This window comes from Aulonocara stuartgranti (genome assembly GCF_965226115.1).
Source record: "Aulonocara stuartgranti genome assembly, chromosome: 20".
NCBI classification, from domain to species: domain Eukaryota; kingdom Metazoa; phylum Chordata; class Actinopteri; order Cichliformes; family Cichlidae; genus Aulonocara; species Aulonocara stuartgranti.
In genome coordinates, this window is record NC_138956.1 from 11,042,727 (window position 1) to 11,067,163 (window position 24,437).

At 40.6% G+C, this 24,437-nt stretch overlaps 1 protein-coding gene across 2 annotated transcripts in view; it reads right to left on the reverse strand.

Moving 5' to 3' along the window:
• The window catches only part of LOC309697243 (potassium voltage-gated channel subfamily KQT member 2-like), a gene marked incomplete at its 3' end in the record, with an annotated part of 32,579 nt that overhangs the window by 6,683 nt on the left and 1,459 nt on the right, over positions 1–24,437 (reverse strand). The window contains exons 2-9 of one of the 2 annotated variants that reach the window (XM_082519000.1): positions 4,857–4,947; positions 4,640–4,766; positions 4,174–4,349; positions 2,832–2,957; positions 2,545–2,655; positions 1,343–1,438; positions 1,150–1,244; positions 470–529 (exon numbers count right to left, since the gene is read on the reverse strand). In XM_082519000.1, the coding sequence (XP_082375126.1) occupies positions 470–529; positions 1,150–1,244; positions 1,343–1,438; positions 2,545–2,655; positions 2,832–2,957; positions 4,174–4,349; positions 4,640–4,766; positions 4,857–4,947 (882 nt within the window). Of the gene's footprint in view, positions 1–469; positions 530–1,145; positions 1,245–1,342; positions 1,439–2,544; positions 2,656–2,831; positions 2,958–4,173; positions 4,350–4,639; positions 4,767–4,856; positions 4,948–24,437 lie in introns of those variants that run through there. The other variant, XM_082519001.1, reaches the window with a different exon arrangement.

Sequence of the window (24,437 nt, forward strand, 5' to 3'; positions counted from 1 at the left end):
TTCTTCCGTGCTTGCCCATTACAAATAAACTAATAGAAGAAAACAATAGTTTTAAAAAATGTTCCATAAAATTCATTCATTATGGTCACAGGTTGATGTTTGCATCAACAAGGTGTTTTAAAATAAATGTTTGGTTAGCCTCTTTTTTGTTAATCTACAGTAAATGAACTGAGTGCAACAATGAGCTAAGTGCACACAAAAGCTGGTAACACAAAAGGAAGGCCCAGCAACACAGGAAGTGTAGCGCAAAGTGTGCGGCAAGCAGACCAGTCTCACAGGGTTCAGAGATCTTATTCCTTTGTGACAATCAAGGCATTCAGTGTATATTTTGGGCAGTGCACATAGTTATTTCAGCCTCTGATGCCCTGGTCCCTTCTATTTCAAGATCACTGAGTCACCGTTGGTGTCATCATAATGAGATCATGCTATCACACCAACAACTTTGTCACTCCTAATGTCATTGTTATACCTGAATGATTTGCCCTTCAGATTCCTCAGCAGGTCCAGCTGATTCAGAGGTGGGATAAGTCTGGGAAAAGACAAAGAAGAACTTCAAAGAAGTCGTTCTATCAAGACAGCCTCATCAGCTCAGTTGCAAAAGGTGAAAGCTCGCCTTTGGGCTTTTTAAGCTAATTGCCTTAAGTTATGTTCAGTTGGTCATAACCTTTTCTGCTTAAATTACAACTGGAATGTAAGTGAACTCATTTCAAAATAGACAACTAATGATTTTCTACTTCTAGATTAAAAGCAAAAGAAATCTGTGTTGTGAGAGTCGAGCAAGGCAGCTTATTTGCTAATTCATACAGCTGGACACCAAAATGTCTGCTTAATTTTTCAAATTGGCCAAGGGCAGTATTTGTCTTTTGAACAGCATTTCAGAGTGCCACTGCTAAGACTCTCATCTGCTTCTCCATTAAAAAGAAAAGCCTTATTAAAGCAGAAAGTGTAAAGCCACACCGGTGTGTGATTATTCTGATCCAAGAAAGATGTTTAGAATACAATAAGATGAGGTTATTCTGTGAGCTCAGTTTTCAACTTGGCTTTCAAGGTTCAGAAAGAAGGCAGAATGTGATATGGGTAAACAGTTGTATTTCCTGAAAATGCTGAATAATGTGTAGCATGATTCAACCACTTTATTTGATCGGTTACCTGTACATCGGAATAGCTACAGTCTGCTCGTAAAAATCCCACGTGGACACCAGATCTGTACGGGAAAGGTTGGTGGCATAAAACCTCCAAGCAGCCTGGGTGAGGAAATTTTTAAAAAGGCTTCTCAGTTTTTTTGTTTTGAGAATTAAACAGTGTTTAAAATTGAATCTAGTGATCTTATCACACAATATACCTGTAGGAGGCCTGCAGCGGGGTTACGTCTCTTCTCAAAATGCTTCTGTCTGTGCTGCTCTTGGACTTTGAGGGCAAAGCCAGAACCCAAGATGCCCTGTACAAAAGCAGAAACTCATAAAATAATCAGTGACCTTTACTGACCTCAGTGGGCCAGGAGGAGGAATTGCAACAACAGCAAGTTGTCTCCTCCTTGTCCCTTAACGGTTCTCCGAAGCAATCCAACAAAACATCTGGGGTTATAGAAACCTGAGAGGAAATGCTGATGTTAAATGCTGTGCCAAAAGTAGTGACAGGAAAAGTGATTGCTGATCAAGTACAGTTTCCTGTATGATTGACAGAACGAATGGGAGCTGCTTACTCAGAGCTTACTGCTGAGTGTGATATCTTTAAATCTCAGGTGGAACAACAAACACTGACACGTACTTTAGCCACTGAAACTACATCATCAAACTCAGGCTTTCTAAAGAAAACGTGAATAATGAGCCAAGTTTTTTCAGCTCCTTTTAGAAGCATCGGTTGCACTAAGCTTTCTTTGGACTATAAAAGACTGGATGCTTGTCCCAAAAAGACAAACATTCGCAGTTATTTCCTCACACTGCTTCTATGGTGTTTTAGTGATCTGATGAATACAAATCTTATTTTCACTGTCGCTGTACCTGTAAAAAAACTGGCTCTCTAGCTCAACTACATTCACCACCTGGTTGCTGCTTTTTTATGTCAGTTATTGGGCAATGGACCTGCTTGAGTGATGAGATGAGCTACATGATTTGAATAAAAAGGTTAATGAGAGTCATTGTGGGATAAAACAGGATGTTTTCTGGGCTTTAAAACGAAAACATTTAGCTGATAGACACTAAAATGCTAGGTGTTGGGTGCTAAATGTGCTATCCTGTTGTCATTTCAGGTTACTCACTTGATTAGATACATTTCGAATCCATAATGTTGAATCCATAGCATGAATGCACTACTGTAGTTATGATATCAAACTAAATGAAACCATAACCTATGGAAGAGCCTGCCAGAGAACACAGAGTATATTCTCTTAGGGCAGAGCAGTGAGATCAGGCAGATATGCACTTACAGAGAACATCATAATGGAGAGAGAGTAAAGGCATATAAATGAGGATCATTTATGATGTGCACTTTGTGTGAACTCTTGTCAGCGGCTTCAACGCCCTAAAGACAAGCCTACATACTTACAGCAGGAAGGGCAAAGAAGGCAACGCCGATCAAGCTGAACGTGGCTGCTAGTAAGCGTCCATTCCAGGTTTTGGGAACCTTATCACCATAACCAATGGTGGTAAGAGTTATCTGGTACAAAAAAAAATAAAAAACAAACAAACATTAAATAGCTTTTTTAATACCTTTTTTTTGTAAAACTGGAAATAAAGTAAAATGAACATTTCTAAGCGGAATATTTGTCAAAAATGCATGTTGTAAAACAGAAAGCAAATACTGCAGATCCATGTTGTCCTTGTTAGTCTTACCAGCCCCCACCAAAGAGCATCAGCATACGTGTCAAACTCATTATTTGACTCCTTTTCCACGGAGTAGACCAGGAATGAGGCCAGGATGAGGCACAGGAAGCCTATGTACCACGCTGTGATGAGCTCCTACAGAGAAAACCAATACAGTGACCACTGGGAAATTAAAGTAATTAAGTGTCATCTTGAATGCTTTGCAAAAGTGGCAATGTAACCTCTGTCAATGGGTACAAATGGCTATTCTGTAACAATATTGGACATCATATGTGAATCTCTTGCCCTGTGCGGCAAACCAAGCATTTCATAAACCTCTTTATTTCCCTCGTCTCCACAAAAGCTGCAGCCTGCCATCTCTCCTTCTCATGTAATCATACACAAACACCCACAAACCCTGTAATGATGTTTCTGCAGCTTATTAGTAAAAGCAAATAATTAGATTTTCCAAGCTCATTTAAATTAAACAGAGAGAAATATGCTTCCTTGTCATGATAGACTTTCTCGGAGGAGACACCTTTGATAATAGAGTGTCACTGAAGTAACATAGAGTCCATCTCCTCCAGGATTGCACATCAATGCACGCCATTGCCAGAAGATTAGCCAGCAAAGTCTCAAGATCATCGAGGAGATTCAAGGAGACATGACGTGAAAGGGTGTGGAGAAGCCGTGGAGAATTTTATGCTGCCTGTAACATGCTATGTAAAACAGGCATCAAGATGAAATCACTGGACCAATTGTCATTTCTGGGTTCCTCCTCAGCGTGCCCTGTTTGGTGGTGGGTTACTTATGGTATCAGGATTAAATACTTGGGTTCAGACAATGCCCAGCCTCATGTGGCGAGAGTATGCAGGCACTTCCTGGAGAAAGAAGGAATTGATACCACTGACTGGCCCTCACGCTCGCCTGACCTAAATCCAACAGAACACCTCTGGGACATTATGTTTCAGTCCATTTGGCACCACCAGACTGTCCAAGAGGTCAGTGAGGCCCTGCTCCCTGTTCCTTTAATATATTTTTGAGCAGGGAATATTGAAATAGGGTAAAATGGCTGCATTTTTCTTGCATATGTGCAAAGACATATGGATAAGACAACAAAATGTTTCTAAAATAACATATTTGTAAGCCATGATAACTTTTCAAATTCTCATTTATTATATGCGCTGGACTTTTTCTCTTTGTTCTTTCTCAGCTCATTTATGTGGGTTACAGTTACTCTATACTAAAAATATTACTTTCACCTGGTCTGCATGCTTTGTGGTTAAAAGATAAGTGATAATGGCGGCCACACAATCTTAACAATCAAAACATTGAGGAAACTACAGACAAAACTGGAGTACATCAAGATCACCTTGCTGTGTGCATAAACTACAGATCCGAGCAGCTTCCAGGTTCCTCCACGGCGGTCCATGCGCAGCATCCGTAGGATCTGCAGGAATCTCAGACTCCTGATAGCCGAGGTGGCAAACACATTGCCCTGAGATCCAGCTGCCAGGACAGATACTGAGGCAATCAGCACCATGATGTCTGGGAAGAGAAGTACAACATATGAATAGAAAACCATGACCTTGGTCAAATCAGACTAAATTAACAACACTTTACTATGGACACTGAAGATCATTGTTCATTTAATCTGTACACTGTTCAAACAAACAATTTGCAGTTGGAAAAATATTTTTGTATCATTGTATCAAAAGTTTCAGCATTTAAGAACAGAAGTAATAGCAAAACAAGTAACAAGTAATGTGTCCATGTTATGTTCTTCAAGGTGACAGAAATGACAGCCAGTAAAACACAAGACAAACGTGTTTTCACACCTATGACACAGAAAGGCTTTCTGGCAAATTTTAGCCTCCCTCTCCATCCTCTGTATCGACAGCAGCAGCCAGCAGCCCATATCCTTACAATGTACTCCACTCCAAACACCACAATGGTCACAATTTCCTGTGGAAAAAAACAGAATGGGGGAGTTAACCTTGTGACATTAATTTATATGCAGAATACTGTTAAAATATTAAATAAAGTGATACTTACCAAGATGTACAAGGCACTCTCTGAGCTTTGTGTGAACTCTTTAATGGTGGCAAAGACTGAGAGTATAAGACACGAAAACACCAAGAGGAAGCTGGAACGGATGAGACAAAGTAAAGTTATTGCTTCTACTCTCTTATTTAGGGTAAGTCACTGTTACACCTGATAGATCCATGTGTAGATATTTTTTTTTGGTCCTGTCATGGTCCTGGGCCATGTGGGCCCAGTATTCTTAGTTTCTTGTATTTTTGTATTTCGTTCCTTATTTAGGCCATGTTTCCTAAGTTGTCCTGTTGTGGTGTTCCTTATTTGACTTCCCCTTGTGACTTTTATCCCCTGTGTGCCCCTCTATGTATCTGTGAGCCCTCATCTCCCCTCCTTGTTTCATTCCATGTTTCCCCAGCCCACTATGCCCGTGCTCTCTCTCTCCTCCTGTTTGCACCTGTGTACTTCCTGTTTTACTTTGACAGTCTCCCGTCAGTGTTGTTTACTCCTGCCATGTCTTGTTATGTTTATCTGTGTCAGCTGTGTTCCCATGTGTGGCCACTTCCCCTGATCATCCCTCTTGTGTATTTAGTCTCTGTGTTTCATGTAGTCTGTGTCGCGTCGTCTGTGTTACCACCCCCTGTGTTCCGTATCTCCAGCCATAGCTTTTCCTTAGTTTATGTCCAGTTTAGGTTTCTGTTTGAACTATTACTCTTATGCTGCCCTCACTCTGTTTTGTTCCTTTCATCAGCCAGAATAAAAGGCTCGCTTTTGTTTAACTCCACTCCTGCATCCTCGCTTGTGTTCGCTCCTGGGTCCACCACACACATTTCCGCACGGTCTGCCTCCGCAGACCGTGACAGGTCCAGTTCAGAGTAATCGGTATCACCATGGTAGTCAGTTAAAGCTAATTTTGTACATTTTGAACACGTTTGTATGAAAGTGTACAAACCTCTGAACAGTGAATTATATCAGCTGACAAGCCATCCAACCAGCCTTAGTACCCCGCCCTTATTAGACAGAGTCTAATCTCTACATCTAATCTCAGCTGAGCCACTCTATCTGCTTTCTGTCAGAGTCATTAGCGGGATTGCTTTTTTTATTTTTTATGAGAATTTATGTTGATATAAATTGCAGAAAAACTGTTGATGCTTTTATCCTAAACTTGGGGAAAATACTTAAGGCTAGTCATTGCACAACAGATAAAATCCTGATTAGATATTATTAAAGGGGATTCATTTGGATAAAATAGTTAAATGATGGTCTTGCATATGAATTTTGCTGCACAAGAGATACTCAGATAAGAGCCTCGGCAGGTCCTGACCTCACTTACAGTGGGGCAAAAAAGTATTTAGTCAGCCACCGATTGTGCAAGTTCCCCCACCTAAAATGATGACAGAGGCCAGTAATTTGCACCAGAGGTACACTTCAACTGTGAGAGACAGAATGTGAAAAAAAAAATCCATGAATCCACATGGTAGGATTTGTAAAGAATTTATTCGTAAATCAGGGTGGAAAATAAGTATTTGGTCAATAACAAAAATACAACTCAATACTTTGTAACATAACCTTTGTTGGCAATAACAGAGGTCAAACGTTTACTATAGGTCTTTACCAGGTTTGCACACACTGTAGCTGGTATTTTGGCCCATTCCTCCATGCAGATCTTCTCGAGAGCAGTGATGTTTTGGGGCTGTCGCCGAGCAACACGGACTTTCAACTCCCACCACAGATTTTCTATGGGGTTGAGGTCTGGAGACTGGCTAGGCCACTCCAGGACTTTCAAATGCTTCTTACGGAGCCACTCCTTTGTTGCCCGGGCGGTGTGTTTTGGATCATTGTCATGTTGGAAGACCCAGCCTCGTTTCATCTTCAAAGTTCTCACTGATGGAAGGAGGTTTTGGCTCAAAATCTCACGATACATGGCCCCATTCATTCTGTCCTTAACACAGATCAGTCGTCCTGTCCCCTTGGCAGAAAAACAGCCCCATAGCATGATGTTTCCACCCCCATGCTTCACAGTAGGTATGGTGTTCTTGGGATGCAACTCGGTATTCTTCTTCCTCCAAACACGACGAGTTGAGTTTATACCAAAAAGTTCTACTTTGGTTCCATCTGACCACATGACATTCTCCCAATCCTCTGCTGTATCATCCATGTGCTCTCTGGCAAACTTCAGACGGGCCTGGACATGCACTGGCTTCAGCAGCGGAACACGTCTGGCACTGCGGGATTTGATTCCCTGCCGTTGTAGTGTGTTACTGATGGTGACCTTTGTTACTTTGGTCCCAGCTCTCTGCAGGTCATTCACCAGGTCCCCCCGTGTGGTTCTGGGATCTTTGCTCACCGTTCTCATGATCATTTTGACCCCACGGGATGAGATCTTGCGTGGAGCCCCAGATCGAGGGAGATTATCAGTGGTCTTGTATGTCTTCCATTTTCTGATGATTGCTCCCACAGTTGATTTTTTCACACCAAGCTGCTTGCCTATTGTAGATTCACTCTTCCCAGTCTGGTGCAGGTCTACAATACTTTTCCTGGTGTCCTTCAAAAGCTCTTTGGTCTTGGCCATGGCGGCGTTTGGAGTCTGACTGTTTGAGGCTGTGGACAGGTGTCTTTTATACAGATGATGAGTTCAAACAGGTGCCATTCATACAGGTAACGAGTGGGGGACAGAAAAGCTTCTTACAGAGAACGTTACAGGTCTGTGAGAGCCAGAGATTTTCCTTGTTTGAGGTGACCAAATACTTATTTTCCACCCTGATTTACGAATAAATTCTTTACAAATCCTACCATGTGGATTCATGGATTTTTTTTTCACATTCTGTCTCTCACAGTTGAAGTGTACCTCTGGTGCAAATTACTGACCTCTGTCATCATTTTAAGTGGGGGAACTTGCACAATCGGTGGCTGACTAAATACTTTTTTGCCCCACTGTATGTTGGAGAATAAGGTGATTGGGAACTATAATAGACCACCTAAATCTGTTTAATCAGGATAAATGACTACGATGTCAAGTTTATGTCAGTTTCACTAGTAATTAAAAAAAACAAACAAACAGAAGAATTAAAAAGAAGAAAAAAAAGAAATGATCTGCTGGAAGAAATCCAGAGCAGAGCAAATGGAAAGTGCCTCATGAAACCTGATACCCAGGACAGTGCAGGATTATAAAAGTTAGAGCCATAGGCAACATCAATCATACTTAGAGATACTGTAGAATGGCAGTAGGTATTTGCTGAGCCCATTATCATTCCAATATATAGATGCAAAAATAATTTCATTTACCAATGGATAGTATGAGATGTTATTATTATAATTGTTATCATGTGAGCTGATTGGGATAAAAAGGTTCAGAAAATGTTGCATTTACACAGAATACACAGAGACGGGGCCAGAGTTTGAAACTGTATATTACTAAGTAATATATTTATTATTGTATCAGTTGGCTTGAAAAAGTAAAGACATCAGAGGGTGGCTGCTGGATAATGTGTTTCTAATCTATTTACTTCAGTTGTCTCACTCTCTGCTAAAAGCTCCACTGCATTCACCAGCTGCTTCTAGTTTCTTTCTCCGTGTGCTGTTTGGTATTGGTCAGAAATCATTCAACTGCCCCCCACAGCTGGAAAAGAAGACCACAGGAAGAGCATGCTCTAAAAGGCCAAAAGTGGAATAGAGTGGATTTGAACTGTAAAGTGACAATTCTTGTCAGGTTTATCTCTGCAAGTGTCACCTTTCCGTTACACACTTCGTCCCGTCACTTCATCCATTATTAATACAAACAAATGTGTTTGTGCAGCTTTAAAAATGAAGAAGGGCAAAAGTCCAGCTCAGAAACACAGAACGGACTGTGTGTATCTCTGCGTAGCACTTAACACTAACAAGGCCCGGAATCAATTTGGTACGCTTGTATCCACATGAGTAAACTGAGGTTTGCACATATCCGTAAAAATCTTCTCAAATAATTCTAAAATTTAAAATAGGTCAGCGTGAGTAACAATGCAGGTAAGGTGGATACCGTCCTCCATTCAGAAGCAAGAAAGCTTAACGCTGACATCACTAGTAAAACATGTTGAATCCGTGTGAGCATAAAGTCTTTCCTTCTGTGCTTCATTCAGTTCTCACCACTCCTCATCAAGGCTCACCCTTGATTTTTTTTCCTAAATGCAATTTATCTGAATTTCCTGCTGCAGTTCACGTCCATTCCTGGCAGTGATATTTGGCCGTCAGCCAATCAGAATGAAGCAGCAAAGATCAATCGTGTGGCTACAGTGAAGCCCATAAATAAGCTTTTTTCTGATTGGTTCTTTATGATATCTTTGTTACTCTTCCTCAAAGGCCTAAAATATTTAACAACAAGCACTTTCACCTCTAAACCCACAATTCTGTACATTTTTACTTTGGTAAGTCAGACTGAGGTCATTGTTGTCATATCATATATCAATGATGACTTCAGCAGTCAAGTCTTACTTAGTAATAGTGAACGGGCTGTGAAAGCTTTTGCTACACACTACATTATATCTGTAGTCTGCCAGTAAAGTTCATCCTGTTAGATCACATTACTCACATTAGTTTTCTTGTGTTTTAAGCAGTGGTGTTGCTAGTATCTGAAAACAAGCCTAGAAATTGTTGGATTTTTCTCTTGATAATTCCACCCTTTTAAAGCTGTTTCACGGTAGAATTAATATCAAATGTTCTGAGAACTAATAACATATAAGTTTGAATATGTTTGTGTTAGTTCATTTTTCCAGTTCCAGTTGTGCATCCCTCCTGTTATATCTCCCCTTGTTATCCTGTGAGGGTATATATTGTCAGTCTGCCTTTGCTGTTTGTTGTGTTGTCCCTGATGATTGTGTGCACCCTCTGTACCTAACTGCTCATCAATCTGCTGCACTCTTAATCTCCTGCTCTCGCTCAGGTCTTGGCTGAAAATTTGTATCAGCATTGCCGACCAAATATCTAAATCTGATGTGATGATTAGGTATTTAACACACAATTTATCAAATTACTTGGTTCAATTAATTATTTGAACACAACAACCAGTATCAGATTTCAGAAAAGCAAATTATTAATGTATTATTGTCATAAGAACTAAATAGTCATCAAATCTGACTATTGGATTTCAGCTACAGGCCAACAGGATATTTCAATCTAACTATCATCGTCTTTATGGCATATGTGGAATACACAGATTACCATCCATCCATCCATTTTCTCCCCCTTATCAAATTCAGGGTGGTGCGAAAGATGGAGTCTTGATAGGTCGCCAGCCTGTCACAGGGCTAATACAAAAAATATACATATCTTTTAAAAATGTATCAGTTTCTTCTCAAATATCACTAGTGAATAGACACGTGTCCCTAAGATTGACTTTGCAATTCATGAACATTAAATCAGTAATATATATATGTGTGTGTGTGTGTGTGTGTGTGTGTGTGTAGAGAGAGATAAGGTCTTTCAAGATCAGCACACTTTTGTGACCACTGTTAGATTCAAGGTCTTTTCCAGCCTAATTGATTCTCTTTGATTCTGTCTCTGTGATCATGTAAAGTTGGCCTCTTCAAGAAGACCTGTAAAGTAAAGATCAAGTACAGCTCATTGGATCATTAAGGTTCATTTATTCTGCTTGAATACAAAGAAGCATCTCTTAGCAGCAACTGCCCCCCCCCCTTTGAGAACTCCATCCACAAGGACTACATCACTGAAAAACTGTACAGTGCACCTAAATATACTAAATATACTGTACACTGATTACCTACAGCTTCCAGGCAAGAATGAGTTCACTGAAAGAACAATTTTTTTATTATACAAGAAAGATAAAGCAAATCTCAAAGCAAAGGAGGCCTATTTTGGGGCAGAGCACACATGCCTGGCTTCTGATTACTTGCTTGGGCACAAGAAGTACAAGGCAAGTGTTACTGAGCTAGGGAGTTCTTTGAAGGGCTGTGTGGTTCTTATTATGTTATTGAATGCAGCACTTTAAGATTTTTGTGCTTTGGTTAACACAAAGATAAATAAATTGCTGCTCAGTTCAGTGGCCCAATGAAAAATTCAACTCGTGTGGGTTTTTTTTTATGTTTTTGTTCTATAATTATTTGGCATGAATGTATGATTATATACATTTTACTGAACATCAGCTAATAAAAATCATGATGCAAGATTGTATTTGTATTTAACTCATTTTTGAAGCGGTGCACAGCAGAAACTGGAAAAGTGTTGGCTGGAGAAGGAGGCTGGGATAAAAGTGAAAATATTTATGTATTATTCAAATGAGCCATTATATAATAAAAACAGTCTCATCTGTGGTAGTGATGAAGTCATCCATGCACTGTTTACTCAACTCAAATTTGAAAGTAGTTCAATAGGGTCACAGTAGGTATTTTTGGAATCAGGTATAACTGCAGTTTATTCCCATATTTTTGTAAGTTTGCACTGCTAATCAAACTGTTACCTATCTTCACTTATGCACACTGAGACAGATGGTCATTGTGTAGGTGTAGATGTTAGAACCCTGTTTATGTCTGACAGAAGATGTGACTGTGAGAGGAAGGTTGCCATTTAATATTACTATGAATAATTCATCATCAAAACACTAATATTCCAAATGGTTCCAAATGCCAAGTGAAACCTGTATGTAAACCTCGTAGTAAACTGAAGCGTCGATTGGATCAAATCAGTCCACTTGACAGCGCAAAGGCAAATCTTTTTACATCATGCAGTTGTTCTCTGCAAATGTCCATCGCAAATTGTTAGCCAATGAGTGTGTGGTTTCACAGTCAGACCTACCCCTCCTTGTCTTATCCATTTTCCGGCAACCAATTGGATTTCAGGACAGCACTTCAGAAACCAATAGCTGACACCACAGGAGCTACATCTGTCTTTTACTGTGTCTATACAGTGTCGCCTTCAACAGAGCAATCGAAGTTACATTGCCCAGCCTTGCCCCCCTTAGTTCCTCCTTACCACCTTCATGCTCTGTCTCCACAGTCTGATGTGTGATGTGTGGAGGGTCCGGGCTGCGAGGATTAAGGCAGTGGTGACTTTTCCACTGAGACATGTGGCCTGGTCAAAACACAGAGAGCGGCACTCTAAAAGATCTTTAAATATAGTAAACATACCTTGTGTGCCACAGACTGCTCCCAAACACAAGGAGGCAAAAAATACTTCTAAAACACTTAAGTTGGCTTTATTAAACGTTAGATCTTTAGCTGGGAAAACATTTTTAATTAATGATTTAATCACTGAGCACAGCCTTGATTTTATGTTTTTAACTGAAACTTGGTTGGACCAAAGTAACAGTGGAGCTGTTCTCATCGAGACGACCCCTCCTAACTACAGTTTTATCAGTGAGGTCAGGGCGAGCAGGAGAGGAGGAGGGGTTGCTGTCTTATTTAATGAATCATTTCAATGTAAGCAACTATCTCCTGGAAGTTTTCAGTCTTTTGAATATGTGGCTTTACAGCTGAAGGCCCCATCCAAAGTTGTGTTTCTTAATGTTTACAGGCCTCCCAAATACTGCACAGACTTTTTTAATGATCTCAGTGAACTGCTGTCTGTGATCTGTGTTGATTTCGACTGTGTAATTATTGTTGGGGATGTTAACATCCATGTGGACAACCCTCAGGACAAAGGGACTAAAGACCTGAGTAACACTCACTCAACTTTGGGCTGACTCAGCATGTCACAGAGGCCACACATAATAGAGGACACACTCTTGACCTACTGATCTCCAAGTCCTGAGCATTTTGAAGGTTACTGTGTCTGATGTGGGCCTGTCTGATCATTACTGTATTTTCTTTGAAAGTAAAATTTCAGCCCACACAAATATATCAACAGCAGTGATCACAAAACGGTGTATAACTGAATACAGTAGTGAGATCTTTAACCAGGTCTTCCCATTAACACCTGGCCTGTCCAGAGGTTCAGTCAATGAGCTCGTTTAGCTTCAATGCTAAAATGTTAAATGTAATGGACACTATTGCTCCCATTAAGGTGAAGGTTATCTCTGGAAGGAAAAAGTCTCCCTGGAGAAAAATGAAAAAAGAGAGTGTAGGAAAGCTGAGCGCAGATGGAGAAAAACAAACCTCCAGGTTCATTATGACATCTATAAAGAGAAACTTCACAATTATAATTTACAACTGAGGAGTGCAAGGAGGTCCTACTTCTCTGACATCAGTCATAATGCTCGGGTCTTATTTTCTACAGTTGACAGGCTAACAAACCCTCCTGTGTCAGTGGCAGCTGAACTTCATTCGACCATGGCCTGCAATGACTTCGCCAAATTCTTCACAGACAAAATCCAAAAGATTAGACAAGCATCAACAGCATATTCAGGATATATACTGTGTCCACTGAAAAACTGTTTAAACACCATCAAACAGTTTCACCCTATTAACAGCAAAGACCTGGAGGACATCTTAGGCCAACTGAACTCCTCCTCTTGCTGTTTAGATGTCCTGCCAACACGTTTTTTCAAAAAGGTCTCAAAGACTTTAGAGTCAGACCTGTTACAGATCGTCAACTTTTCTTTATTATCAGGTGTGTTTCCAGAATCACTAAAAACTGCTGTAATCAAACCTATACTGAAAAAGGACAATCTTGACAAGACACAAATGAACAACTACAGGCCGGTCTCAAATCTCCCATTTTTAAGTAAGATCATTGAAAAAGCAGTTTCTCAACAGCTCAGTTACTTCTTAAAACAGAATAATTGCTACGATGCCTTCCAGTCAGGTTTTAGACAGAACCACAGCACTGAAACTGCTCTGACCAAAGTGTTTAATGACATATGTCTGAATACAGACAGTGGAAAAATGTCAGTCTTAGTTTTGCTGGATCTCAGTGCAGCATTTGATACAGTTGACCACAACATATTACTCAAATGACTAGAGAACTGGGCAGGTCTTTCAGGAACTGTACTAAACTGGTTCAAAACATACGTAGAAAACAGGAAATACTTTGTATCAATAGGTAACTTCACATCTGAGCAGACAAGTATCACATGTGGAGTTCCCCAAGGTTCCATCTTGGGACCCCATCTGTTTAACATTTACATGCTCCCACTGGCACAGATTATAAAGAACAACAAAATAAACTATCATAGCTATGCAGATGACACACAAATATATATCACAATGTCACCAGGAGACCGAGGCCCTGTACAGGCTCTTGGTAAATGCATCGAGGAAATTAATGACTGGTTGTGCCACAATTTTCTCCCGCTAAACAAAAACAAAACTGAGGTAATAGTCTTTGGTGCCAAAGAAAAACGATTACAGGTCACCAGCAAACTTCAATCTATACACCTAAAAACCACAAACCAGGCGAGAAATTTGGGTGTAGTGATGGATGCAGACCTAAACTTAGAAAAACACATTAAGACAATAACAAAATCAGCTTACTATCACCTTACGAATATATCAAGGATAAAAGATCTGATGTCTCAACAGGACCTGGAAAAACTAGTCCATGCATTCATCTTTAGGCTTTATTACTGTAACAGCATCTTTACAGGTCTACCTAAAAAATCAGTCAGACAACTACAGCTCATTCAGAACTCTGCTGCTCGAGTCCTCACTAAGACCAAAAAAGTGGACCACATCAGTCCAGCTCTGAGGTCCTTACACTGGCTGCCTGTCCGTCAGAGGATAGACTTTAAAGTTCTGATACTGGTCTATAAAGCTCTGAATGGTTTAGGACCAAAATACATCAGTGTCCTCCTGACCCAGTATGAACCTTCAAGATCCCTCGGGTCATCTGGATCCGGTTTTTTATCAGTTCCCAGAGTCAGAACCAGACACGGAGAAGCTGCATTCAGCTTTTATGCTCCTTATATCTGGAACAAACTCCCAGAAAGCCTCAGATCAGCTGAAACACTCAGTTTATTTAAATCCAGGTTGAAGACTCACCTGTTCTCAGCTGCATTTGAATAAAGCACCAAATCCACACTTTTAAATTTCAAAACTTATATTTTAACTACTGATTTTATCTACTGTTTTTTTAATCAATTTGAAATCATGCTTTTTATTGTTTTTGTTTTTTAATGTCTCTGTAAAGCACTTTGAATCACCTTGTTGTTGAATTGTGCTATAAATAAACTTGCCTTGCCTTGCCTTGCCTATAAGTCGGCAGTGTTTCAGATGTGACAGTAGTAAGAGATGCCTCTCCTGATCACCCGGTAACTACTTTTTGAATATGCCTGCCCTTTAAAAAAAAGCTTCAGAGTTATTCAAAAAACGCCCAGGGCTAACAAAACACCTTTTTATAAGTCTTTCTCAAAAAAAGAGTGTTGTTGTACTATTGCGTGTTGTATGACATCTACATGTGTGAGAAATGCAGAAAAGAATAACTCAATCCTTCTTGCTTTTCATAGCCATTTGTGATCACTGGGGAGGTGATGGCATTTCCATAACTTGTCATTTTGATTTATAATTTCACCAGGTGAAAACCAACACTGCTTATGGATTATAGCACACAAAGGCAACACTTACTCATTATTCAAAACTCATTAATCCACTTGATCCCATAAATTAACTCTTCCTGGAGTCTTATGTACTTACATCTATGATATTGCCAAGCAGAACATCAACGCATACTGCCAAGAAATGATTTCAGCACACTGAGTCCAGTTAAACTGCATTTTAGATGGAACATCATTTATTATGCATTTTTTCAGTCTGATTCTTGTCTTTATATAAACTAACCTAGCCATGATAATGATATATTCCTTTAAAAATGTTATTACCAAAGTCAGCTTGCAAGCTTACAACAAAAAAAGCTATGATATTACACTTATGACAGCAGTAAGAAATAACACATTAACGAGCTCCATGTTTTAACAATGATTGATATGCTGCTCAAAACTTACAGTTTACATTCGGATCACATTAGTTCCTCTAAGTATAGTCACTGAAACTAAATGTTACGGAGGAAAAGGCTACATAGATAGCTAGCTGCATTTGTAATTGGGGATCAGGTTATGCAGATTTGCTGACTTGACCTTGCCCAGCTCATTAGTACTTTCTGATGAGGACTCTTGCTGATAAAAGAAGGTAACAGGACTTGCCTCCTAAAGCAATCAAACAATTAGTCCCTACAGATACTCGATTATCTATAATTTTACCATAAGCACAGCTTCTAGACAGTCATTTCTATCTCTTCATTATATAGGACATACACACAGATCATGGTCCAAATGGGAGGCAAATTCAGATATACAGACTAAGTAAGGTCTTGTGAGGAGATTTCAAATATGACTGTATAATACTAAACAGATATTTTTTATTTAAACAGTGATTCTTATAATAATTGTGTCACATGCCATTTCTGGCATGTCAAGTGTACAGCACGTTGTGTTCAGCTGGGAGTTGTTCTGAAAGTGCTGTATAAATAAATCACTTGCTTGCTAATTTGCAGTAAATGTTTGCAGTGCAAAGAAAACAACAGTCTGACAGCTGTATGACTGTCCACAGAGTTAGAAATAGACTATATAGATTTTATTCTGCACTGATTATAAATCTGGGATATAATTGCAGCAGATAGCAAACATTTAACAGTGCTTGTAAAAACATCTGCAAATTAATTTGCTCCCCTACAGACAGCAACTTTGTGAATGAGTAAATGAATCAGGCTGTCAGTCAGCTCATCAGACTCAGAGTCGAAGTTAACTCTGGAACAGAAAACCCAACGTTTCCCTCTGGAAGGGTTAACAAACTGAGATTTGTTATCTAAACATGCTTCGTCGAGTTGGGCCAAGACTGGATTAGCTGTTTTCTTGTCTTTACCAATGACCATATAAAAGGTTTTCATGACTTAGCATAGCATCAAGACAGTCTTTATGCTAAGCTATGCTATGCTATGCAAAGTCTTAGCTTCCCAACTCTGTAAGAAAGCACAAACACTATATTGCCAAAAGTATTTGCTCGTCTGCCTTTACACACATATGAACTTAAGTGGCATCCCATTCCTAATCTATAGGGTGTAAATATGATGTCAGCCCATCCTTTGCAGCTATAGCTTCAAATGTTCTGGAACATTCTTCCAGAAGTACATTTGTGAGGTCAGACACTGAAGCTGGATGAGAAGGCCTAAATCGAAGTCTCTGCTCTAATTCATCCCAACGGTTTTCTGTCAGGGTAAGCTCAGGACTCTGTGCAGGCCAGTCAAATTCTTCTGTTCCAAACTGTTCCCACAAACCTGGGAGTACTGTGTACTGAGCCCTCTCCTGTACTCACTCTACACCTACGACTGCACAGCCACTAACAGCTCCAACATCATTGTGAAGTTTGCGGACGACACTACAGTGGTGGGTCTTATCACCAACGGTGATGAGACGGCTTACAGGGAGGAGGTCAGCGCCCTGACCCACTGGTGTCAAGACAACCATCTCACCCTCAACGTCGCAAAGACAAAGGAGTTGATAGTGGACTTCCGGAGGTGCAGAGAAGTACACACCCCCATCACCATCAACGGCGCTGCTGTGGAGAGAGTGAGCAGCTTCCGGTTCCTTGGAGTACATCTGGCTGAGGATCTTACGTGGTCAGTACACACAAACAAAACAGTGAAGAAGGCGCAGCAGCGCCTCTTCTTTCTCAGGAGACTGAAAAGATTCGGCATGAGCCCCCGCATCCTCAGGACCTTCTATCACTGTGCCATTGAGAGCATCCTCACTGGATGCATCACCACCTGGTATGGCAACAGCACCGCCTACAACTGCAAAGCTCTCCAGCGAGTAGTGCGGTGCTCTGAACGGATAATTGGAGGTGAGCTTCCCTCCCTCCAAGACATCTACAGGAAGCGCTGCCTGAGGAAAGCGGGGAGGATCATCAAGGACTCCAGTCACCCCAGCCATAAACTGTTCAGACTACTTCCATCAGGAAGGAGGTTCTGCAGCATCCGGTCCCGTACCAGCAGACTGAGAGACAGCTTTTTCCATCAGGCCATCAGACTGCTGAACACGTCATAGACACCTCAGCTTCACTACTGGAACTTCAACATTATGCACTCCACACTGTATATAAATGCCACTTGTTTTGCACATATTCAACTCTGTATATTTTATATATTTTATAATTATTATTATTATTATTTATTTATTTATTTTTTACTATTTAATTTGTAAAAATGTGTACACACACACACACACACACACACACACACACACACACACACACACATAGGAAAATATTTAGTATACACATCCAGAAATGCATACACTATTATATATTGTACATATATTTATTAGTTTCAGGTTGGCCATTCTTGTATTTTGCTCGTTTGTGTTGTTGTGTTTGCACATCTCTGTTGCTTGTGGGGCTCGCACACAAGAATTTCACTCGCATGTGCTGTGCCAGTGTGCCTGCACATGTGATGTGACAATAAAAGTGATTTGATTTGATTTGATTTGAGTATCACATTTTCCAAAATATGTAGGTATGCTGAAACATTAAGAGTTCCTTTCACTGGAATTAAGTGGCCAAGCCCAAATCCTGAAAAACAACCCCACACCTTTTCAAACCACTTGTGTTTATGACATCCTGAGCATCACTTTTGAGTTTTTGTTTTTTATTTATGTGTCTTGATATGCTTTAAATGAATGTCCCATCAGATCCTCATTGGAAAAAAATTTAAGGCATTATTTGGTAATGCAAATTAGGTAACTATGGCACATAAACACTGCTATATTCATTATGAGTTCAACAATGATCATTTTTTACTATTTTATGTTGTAAGTTTTTACACTTTATACTCTGTGAAGTCGTAATTAAAATTCACGTAAAGACACAAAGAACCAGAGACACGATGCCTATTTTACCATAGCTAAACATTTATGGATTTATAATTAAACTTACTAAATTTATATTTTATAAAAACTGCCAGTAGATATAGATGATATATAGTCTACGCCATAAACAAAGGTCAAAGGTCAATGTTTCAACTACAGATGACTCTCTGATACTGAATGCATCACAGCTCATAGACATGCAGTTCTTCTTTTTACATCATTTTATCTCTGGCACCTCAGCCTCCACTAAAAAGCCACAAACAGTGAAAATCACATTCCCTCTTGCATTTGACAAACAGCCACAAAACACACACATCCACTTGTTGCCAGCGAGATCCAGACGACATCAGTGGGAACGTGACTGTTGATCAATCGAGTTGAGGGGGCTGCTGTTGGAAGCAGAGAAGCCTGCATTTCCTCCTGAGCTGAAGATAAAGAAACATTGATTTGTCTCGCTCAGCACAACATTGCCTACCCAGACATACTCATCACGCTAAATTTAGACTGCGACGAACTCGTGGCGAGCAAATAAGGAGGTAAGGATTTTTCACTAAGCAAGTAGTGCATCTGAAGAACAAGTGCCAGCACTGCAGTGAGCGCTCTGTGAACACCGTCAGGGGATGTTTGAGGGTGACGATGGCTTTCTGGGGCACTCAACGTGCAAAAACAAACACAAGTGACCCTGCAAGTGTAGCTGTCTGCTGTCATTGTCTTAATTATGAGCCGCAGAGGTAGCCTTTCTGTGCATTTAGCATTCGCAGTATCCATAACTCGTTGAAAATTTGGAGAAAAAAAAAAGAGAGAGAAATCTATTTTATGTGCAAAAAGTATTTTGACAAATAATCAGAATGCCAAGCCCCCATTCTAATGTTTCCAAAAAGCTTTAGAGTGGCTTGTCAACTATATCAGCTGATCGATTGATTGATCGATATGCAATGCAACTAGCAAGTTAAAGATAATTACATAACAAAGATCTAAGCAACCTGAATTTTTCAAGTCGATCAAATTGTGCAATTTTCCTGGGGCATTCATGTTAAAGTTGCAGTAGGCAAAACTTAAAAGAAAAAAGACGGGGACAGAGGATAGCAGATTTTTTTTTTCTAAGTAAAGACTCCTTCAGTTCTCCCCTTCTGTTCTCTCAAGAGGCAAACATGGGCCTCTACCTGCTTGAAATAGCTCAGTGCTGAGTTTTCCCTTCATGGTGAGTCTGAACCCACCTCATCAAACACAAAACCCTCTGCTTAGCACATCACACCAGTGCATACCCCTTCTTATAGACTATATATAGAAAACATTTTTCTGACTTAAGCTTCTCATCTGATCTGTTCATTCATGTGTTAGATTTTCCAAAGTCTGATAATATAACCAAGATGAGAAAAAGGAGGGAAACTGAACTGAGCTGAATGAAGTTCCATCTCAGTTCTTCACTATAAGTAACTCTTTTCATATATAAGTACCGTTGTCATCCATTATACTACAGAGATATTAGCTATAGGCACTTAACAGGATTTTAGTTTATAGAAAAACACTTTGCTACAATACTCAGTTGATGTGTCTTTTAAGAAAAGTTGCTTTATGGTGTAATGTGTCATCGTAACAGATCAAGTTCTTGTAGTTTTTGTTGAACGGCAGCCACCGTGGCCAAAGGCGACACCAGCAGAATGATGACATATGCTGAAACGTAACAAGAGAGCAGCTCCCATGCTGACTCAAAACTACGCTCGGTGTCGGAGGAGTATTTATCTGAATTCTCTCAGTGTTAGAAACCATATGTTATCTGGTAATTCAGCAAGAAATAGGACAAAGAAATGGAACATCTCAGCCTGCTTTGCGATATTTAACTGGACTATGTTTTAAATAATAGTGCCAACAACAGATATAAAACTGATAGGGCCGGGGCATACATACTGCTGTTTTGCATGAGCTCTTTTTGCAACAACCTGTAAACCTTTTGTGAATGGGCCAGGCTGAGGAAGTCTGAGGATGTGGTTCCCTGTGAGAAAATGGTGGAATGCTCTCCCCTGGTTGGGGAAGAAAGGCTGCCTCCAGTGATAATGGGCAAATAATATAGGTTATCATTGTCTTGCTTAAATAAGCAACAGATTTTATGGGAAATGGAAATTCTTACCTAAATGCTGCTGTCCAAACAGGGCCATCAGTGCAAGTCTACAGCTCTGTTCAACACAGATGACAGCTTTTGCATGCTGATAACAAACAAGATGTTCTGCCTCCTTTTAAACTGGAGGACACACTAACGTTTTTTCAGTAACGTTTTTTAAAGAAAGCCGGTCACAGACCGCAGCCTCCAGGCTGGGCACACAGCAGGAGGGAGGCAAAGAAGCCCCCCAGCCAGGCTGAGAAGACCCACAGAGCCCCAGCAGCCACGGTCGATCACAGCCCCGGTGCAGAGAGCCCCCTCCGAGGAAACACTGGAGATATGACCCAACAAGGATATATACAGGATAAAAAGATAAAATAAATAAGAATGGGATACAGTATAAATGTAAATAGAGTAAGAAGATAAAAAAATGAATAAGAATAAAATCAATAAATATTAGGTAAAACCTAAATTAATAATATAAATAGAATAACAGGGGGTTATTATATACAGTGGGTTCTCTCCGGGTACTCCGGCTTCCTCCCACTGTCCAAAGACATGCACTTAGTGGGGATAGGTTAATTGGTTAATCCAAATTGCCCATAGGTGTGAATGTGCAAGTGAATGTGAGTGCAAATAGTTGTCTGTCTCTGTGTGTTGGCCCTGCGACAGACTGGCGACCTGTCCAGGGTGTACCCCGCCTCTCGCCCTATGACAGCTGGGATAGGCTCCAGCGCCCCCCGCGACCCTGAAAAGGATAAGCGGACGCGAATGGATGGAGAATAACAGGATAGAATAAATAAGCATAAAATAAATAAACGTTAGGTGAAAGCTAAATTAAAAAGGTGGGTCTTGAGCCTGTTCTTAAAAACATGTACGTTCTCTGCGGCCCTGAGCTCCTCCGGCAGGCTGTTCCACAGATGAGGACCATACCACTGAAAAGCTGCCTCTCCGTGAGTATGTGTCCTGACTTTAGGGACAATCAATAGGCCAGTACCAGAGGACCTCAGGGTCCGCGAGGGTTCATATGGTGAAACCAAATGTGAGAGATAAGAAGGCCCAAGACCATTAAGACATTTAAAAACCAATAAAAGAACTTTAAAATCGATCCTGAAACACACGGGGAGCCAATGCAGCGATTCTAAAACCGGTGTAATGTGGGCCCGCCCTCTGGTCTTCATCAGCACACAAGCTGCAGAGTTTTGTAAAAGTTGTAAAGGTGAAATATTATTTTTGGGGAGACCAGAGAGCAGGGCATTACAGTAATTAATGCGACTGGTAATGAAAGCATGCATCAACATCTCCGTGTTGGCCCGAGAGAGAATAGGGCGGACTCTGGCTATATTTTTTAGATGATAAAATCCAATTTTGGTTACATGTTTAATATGTGGGATAAAACCAAGCTCAGAGTCAAAAATAACACCCAGTTTTTTCACTTGTAGTGAAGGGCATAGTGAAAATGCCTCTAATTTAGACAAGAGTTTCTCTCTCTGAGCCTCAGGACCGAGTTCTCTGCCATCCAGGATCTTATATCTAGAATACAGTTAAAAAGAGCATCCATTGGTCTGGTGTCATCAGGAGACACAGAGATATACAGCTGTGTGTCATCAGCGTAACTGTGGAAGTTCACTCCACGCCTCCTGATGACACCGCCACAAATTAAAAAGTACAGGGCCTAAAACTGACCCTTGAGGCACACCACAAGTCATTTTATGGATCTTAGAGGAGCATGTATCCATACTCACCATAAAAGTTCTGTCTGAGAGATAGGAAGTGAACCAGTTGTGTACAGCACCAGAAAGGCCCACCGTGTGTTTCAGTCTGTTTAAAAGAATAGCGTGGTCTACTGTATCAAAGGCTGCGCTTAGATCCAGTAGCACCAGGACTGAGAGCTTTTGGGAGTCCCAGTTACATCTAAGATCATTTAACCTGCATGTGTGGATATACCAACAATATTTGCCATCGCTTTCCAATAAAAAACCTGCACCCTTGCAAAGCAGTCATGATCAAGTGAGGCTGCACTGAAAAATCTTCTAAATGTGTTTAATTGAGTAAGCCTGTATTTTAAGTGTTGTTTAGAATAGTATATAGGGCACACTCAAACCAACTAGGACTCGGTCTTTTACTTTATCACAGACCCCACATCTGTTAAAAGAGACCACTCAATCACATCTCAGCAGCCTGGCAGCCAGCATCTGTCTACTGCTGTCCTTGCCTTATTGCCAGATCAGCAAAATAATGGAATACCACGCCGTGTCCTTAGGTTGTCTCTCACAATAACCAAAACAGAATTATTTTTTTGGTTTTTGTACTGATTGTCTTTTAGTCATTTTGTTGCCTTTATTCAGTCAGTTTTTGTAGTCTTTTTTTTTGTCACATTCTACTCTGGTGCACAACTGAGACATTTAGTCATCTTATAGCTGCAGAGGGTATTCAAGTATCTCACACAGCTGGTTCTATCTGCAAGAGGACACACTATAATCAGGCTCCTGCAGAAGCCAAATGGCTGAAGATAACAGAAAGCTCAGCACTGCATCTGATTGGGAATATGGCTTGGCTTTGTGGAAATTGTTACAGGCTGCAGAGAACTGGCTTTACGTTACTGTCTCAATAGCATTAAGCCTAACGAAAACACCTTTTGTAGCAGAATTTGTGCCAAGAAAGAACTGAGACAAGATGAATTTTGTACAACAGCAGAGATTTAATCCCACAGGGATCCATGACTGTAGATCACTGTGTCTCTTTCCCTTATCTAATGTTTGACCAAAAGTGATGGAGAAAGGCTGGCCTTGGTCTCAGACAGCCAGAAACATAAAGCGAGAAAGAGAGAGAGAGGACCTAAAGCAGCAAGCCCAAGAGTATTCTGGCTATATAGTACTCATGTTCCACATATTGATTATTCACGTGCATTACAACTGAGGCCACTGAACACAACACCTGACTAACATTTCCAGAGAAACCCCATCGAAAAGAAAGAAAGCTGCTAGCATACCTTGTAGTACTGCTTCATTCAAGGCAACTGTTACTTCATGCCAAATGCATTTTCCACTGCAGAAGGGATAAGGAACAGACCGAACCGGCGGTGGAAAGAGCTTACTGTCATCACATGATTGTTTTATAAATCAGCAAGGTGGAAAGATAGAGCTGGGAGATTAAATGAAGTGTGATGACTATGAATAATGCATAGAACAGACAAATGGAATAGAGGGCAGACATGTGGTGACTCTGTGTGGCTTCTTTGGCTGGTGCTTATTTGTGTCTGTTGATCGCGGTCACGTGTCCTACTCTACAACTTTCTGGAGGATTCTGATTTTAGACAACACACATGTTTACTGACCCTTTTCTAACGAGGCTGTCTGGCGTAGCTTGGCTACTAAAACACATCATGTCTGCGTGCACTAGATTCAGCCACAGAGCTCGCACTGCTTCCTAAGAGCAGCAATGAAGAGCATCTTTTAAAAAAAAAGGCATAACAAATGGAGACTCGGCTGCTGTAGTATTCGGTTAATATTTCAGAAGTACCCAGAGGGCTCTGTGTGAGTGCGTGTGGTTTCACATTAGAGCACAGCCTTACTTCTGGGCATCCAGCTGTGTCTGGGGATTCGATATGCTGTGCACAGTGAATTCCTCAATTCTGTGGCTACTTCATCTCCTAACTACTAAGCATGCAGCATCACTGAACTGGAAGGAGTCAGACGAAGCTGGAAGAGGGGTCTTCCAA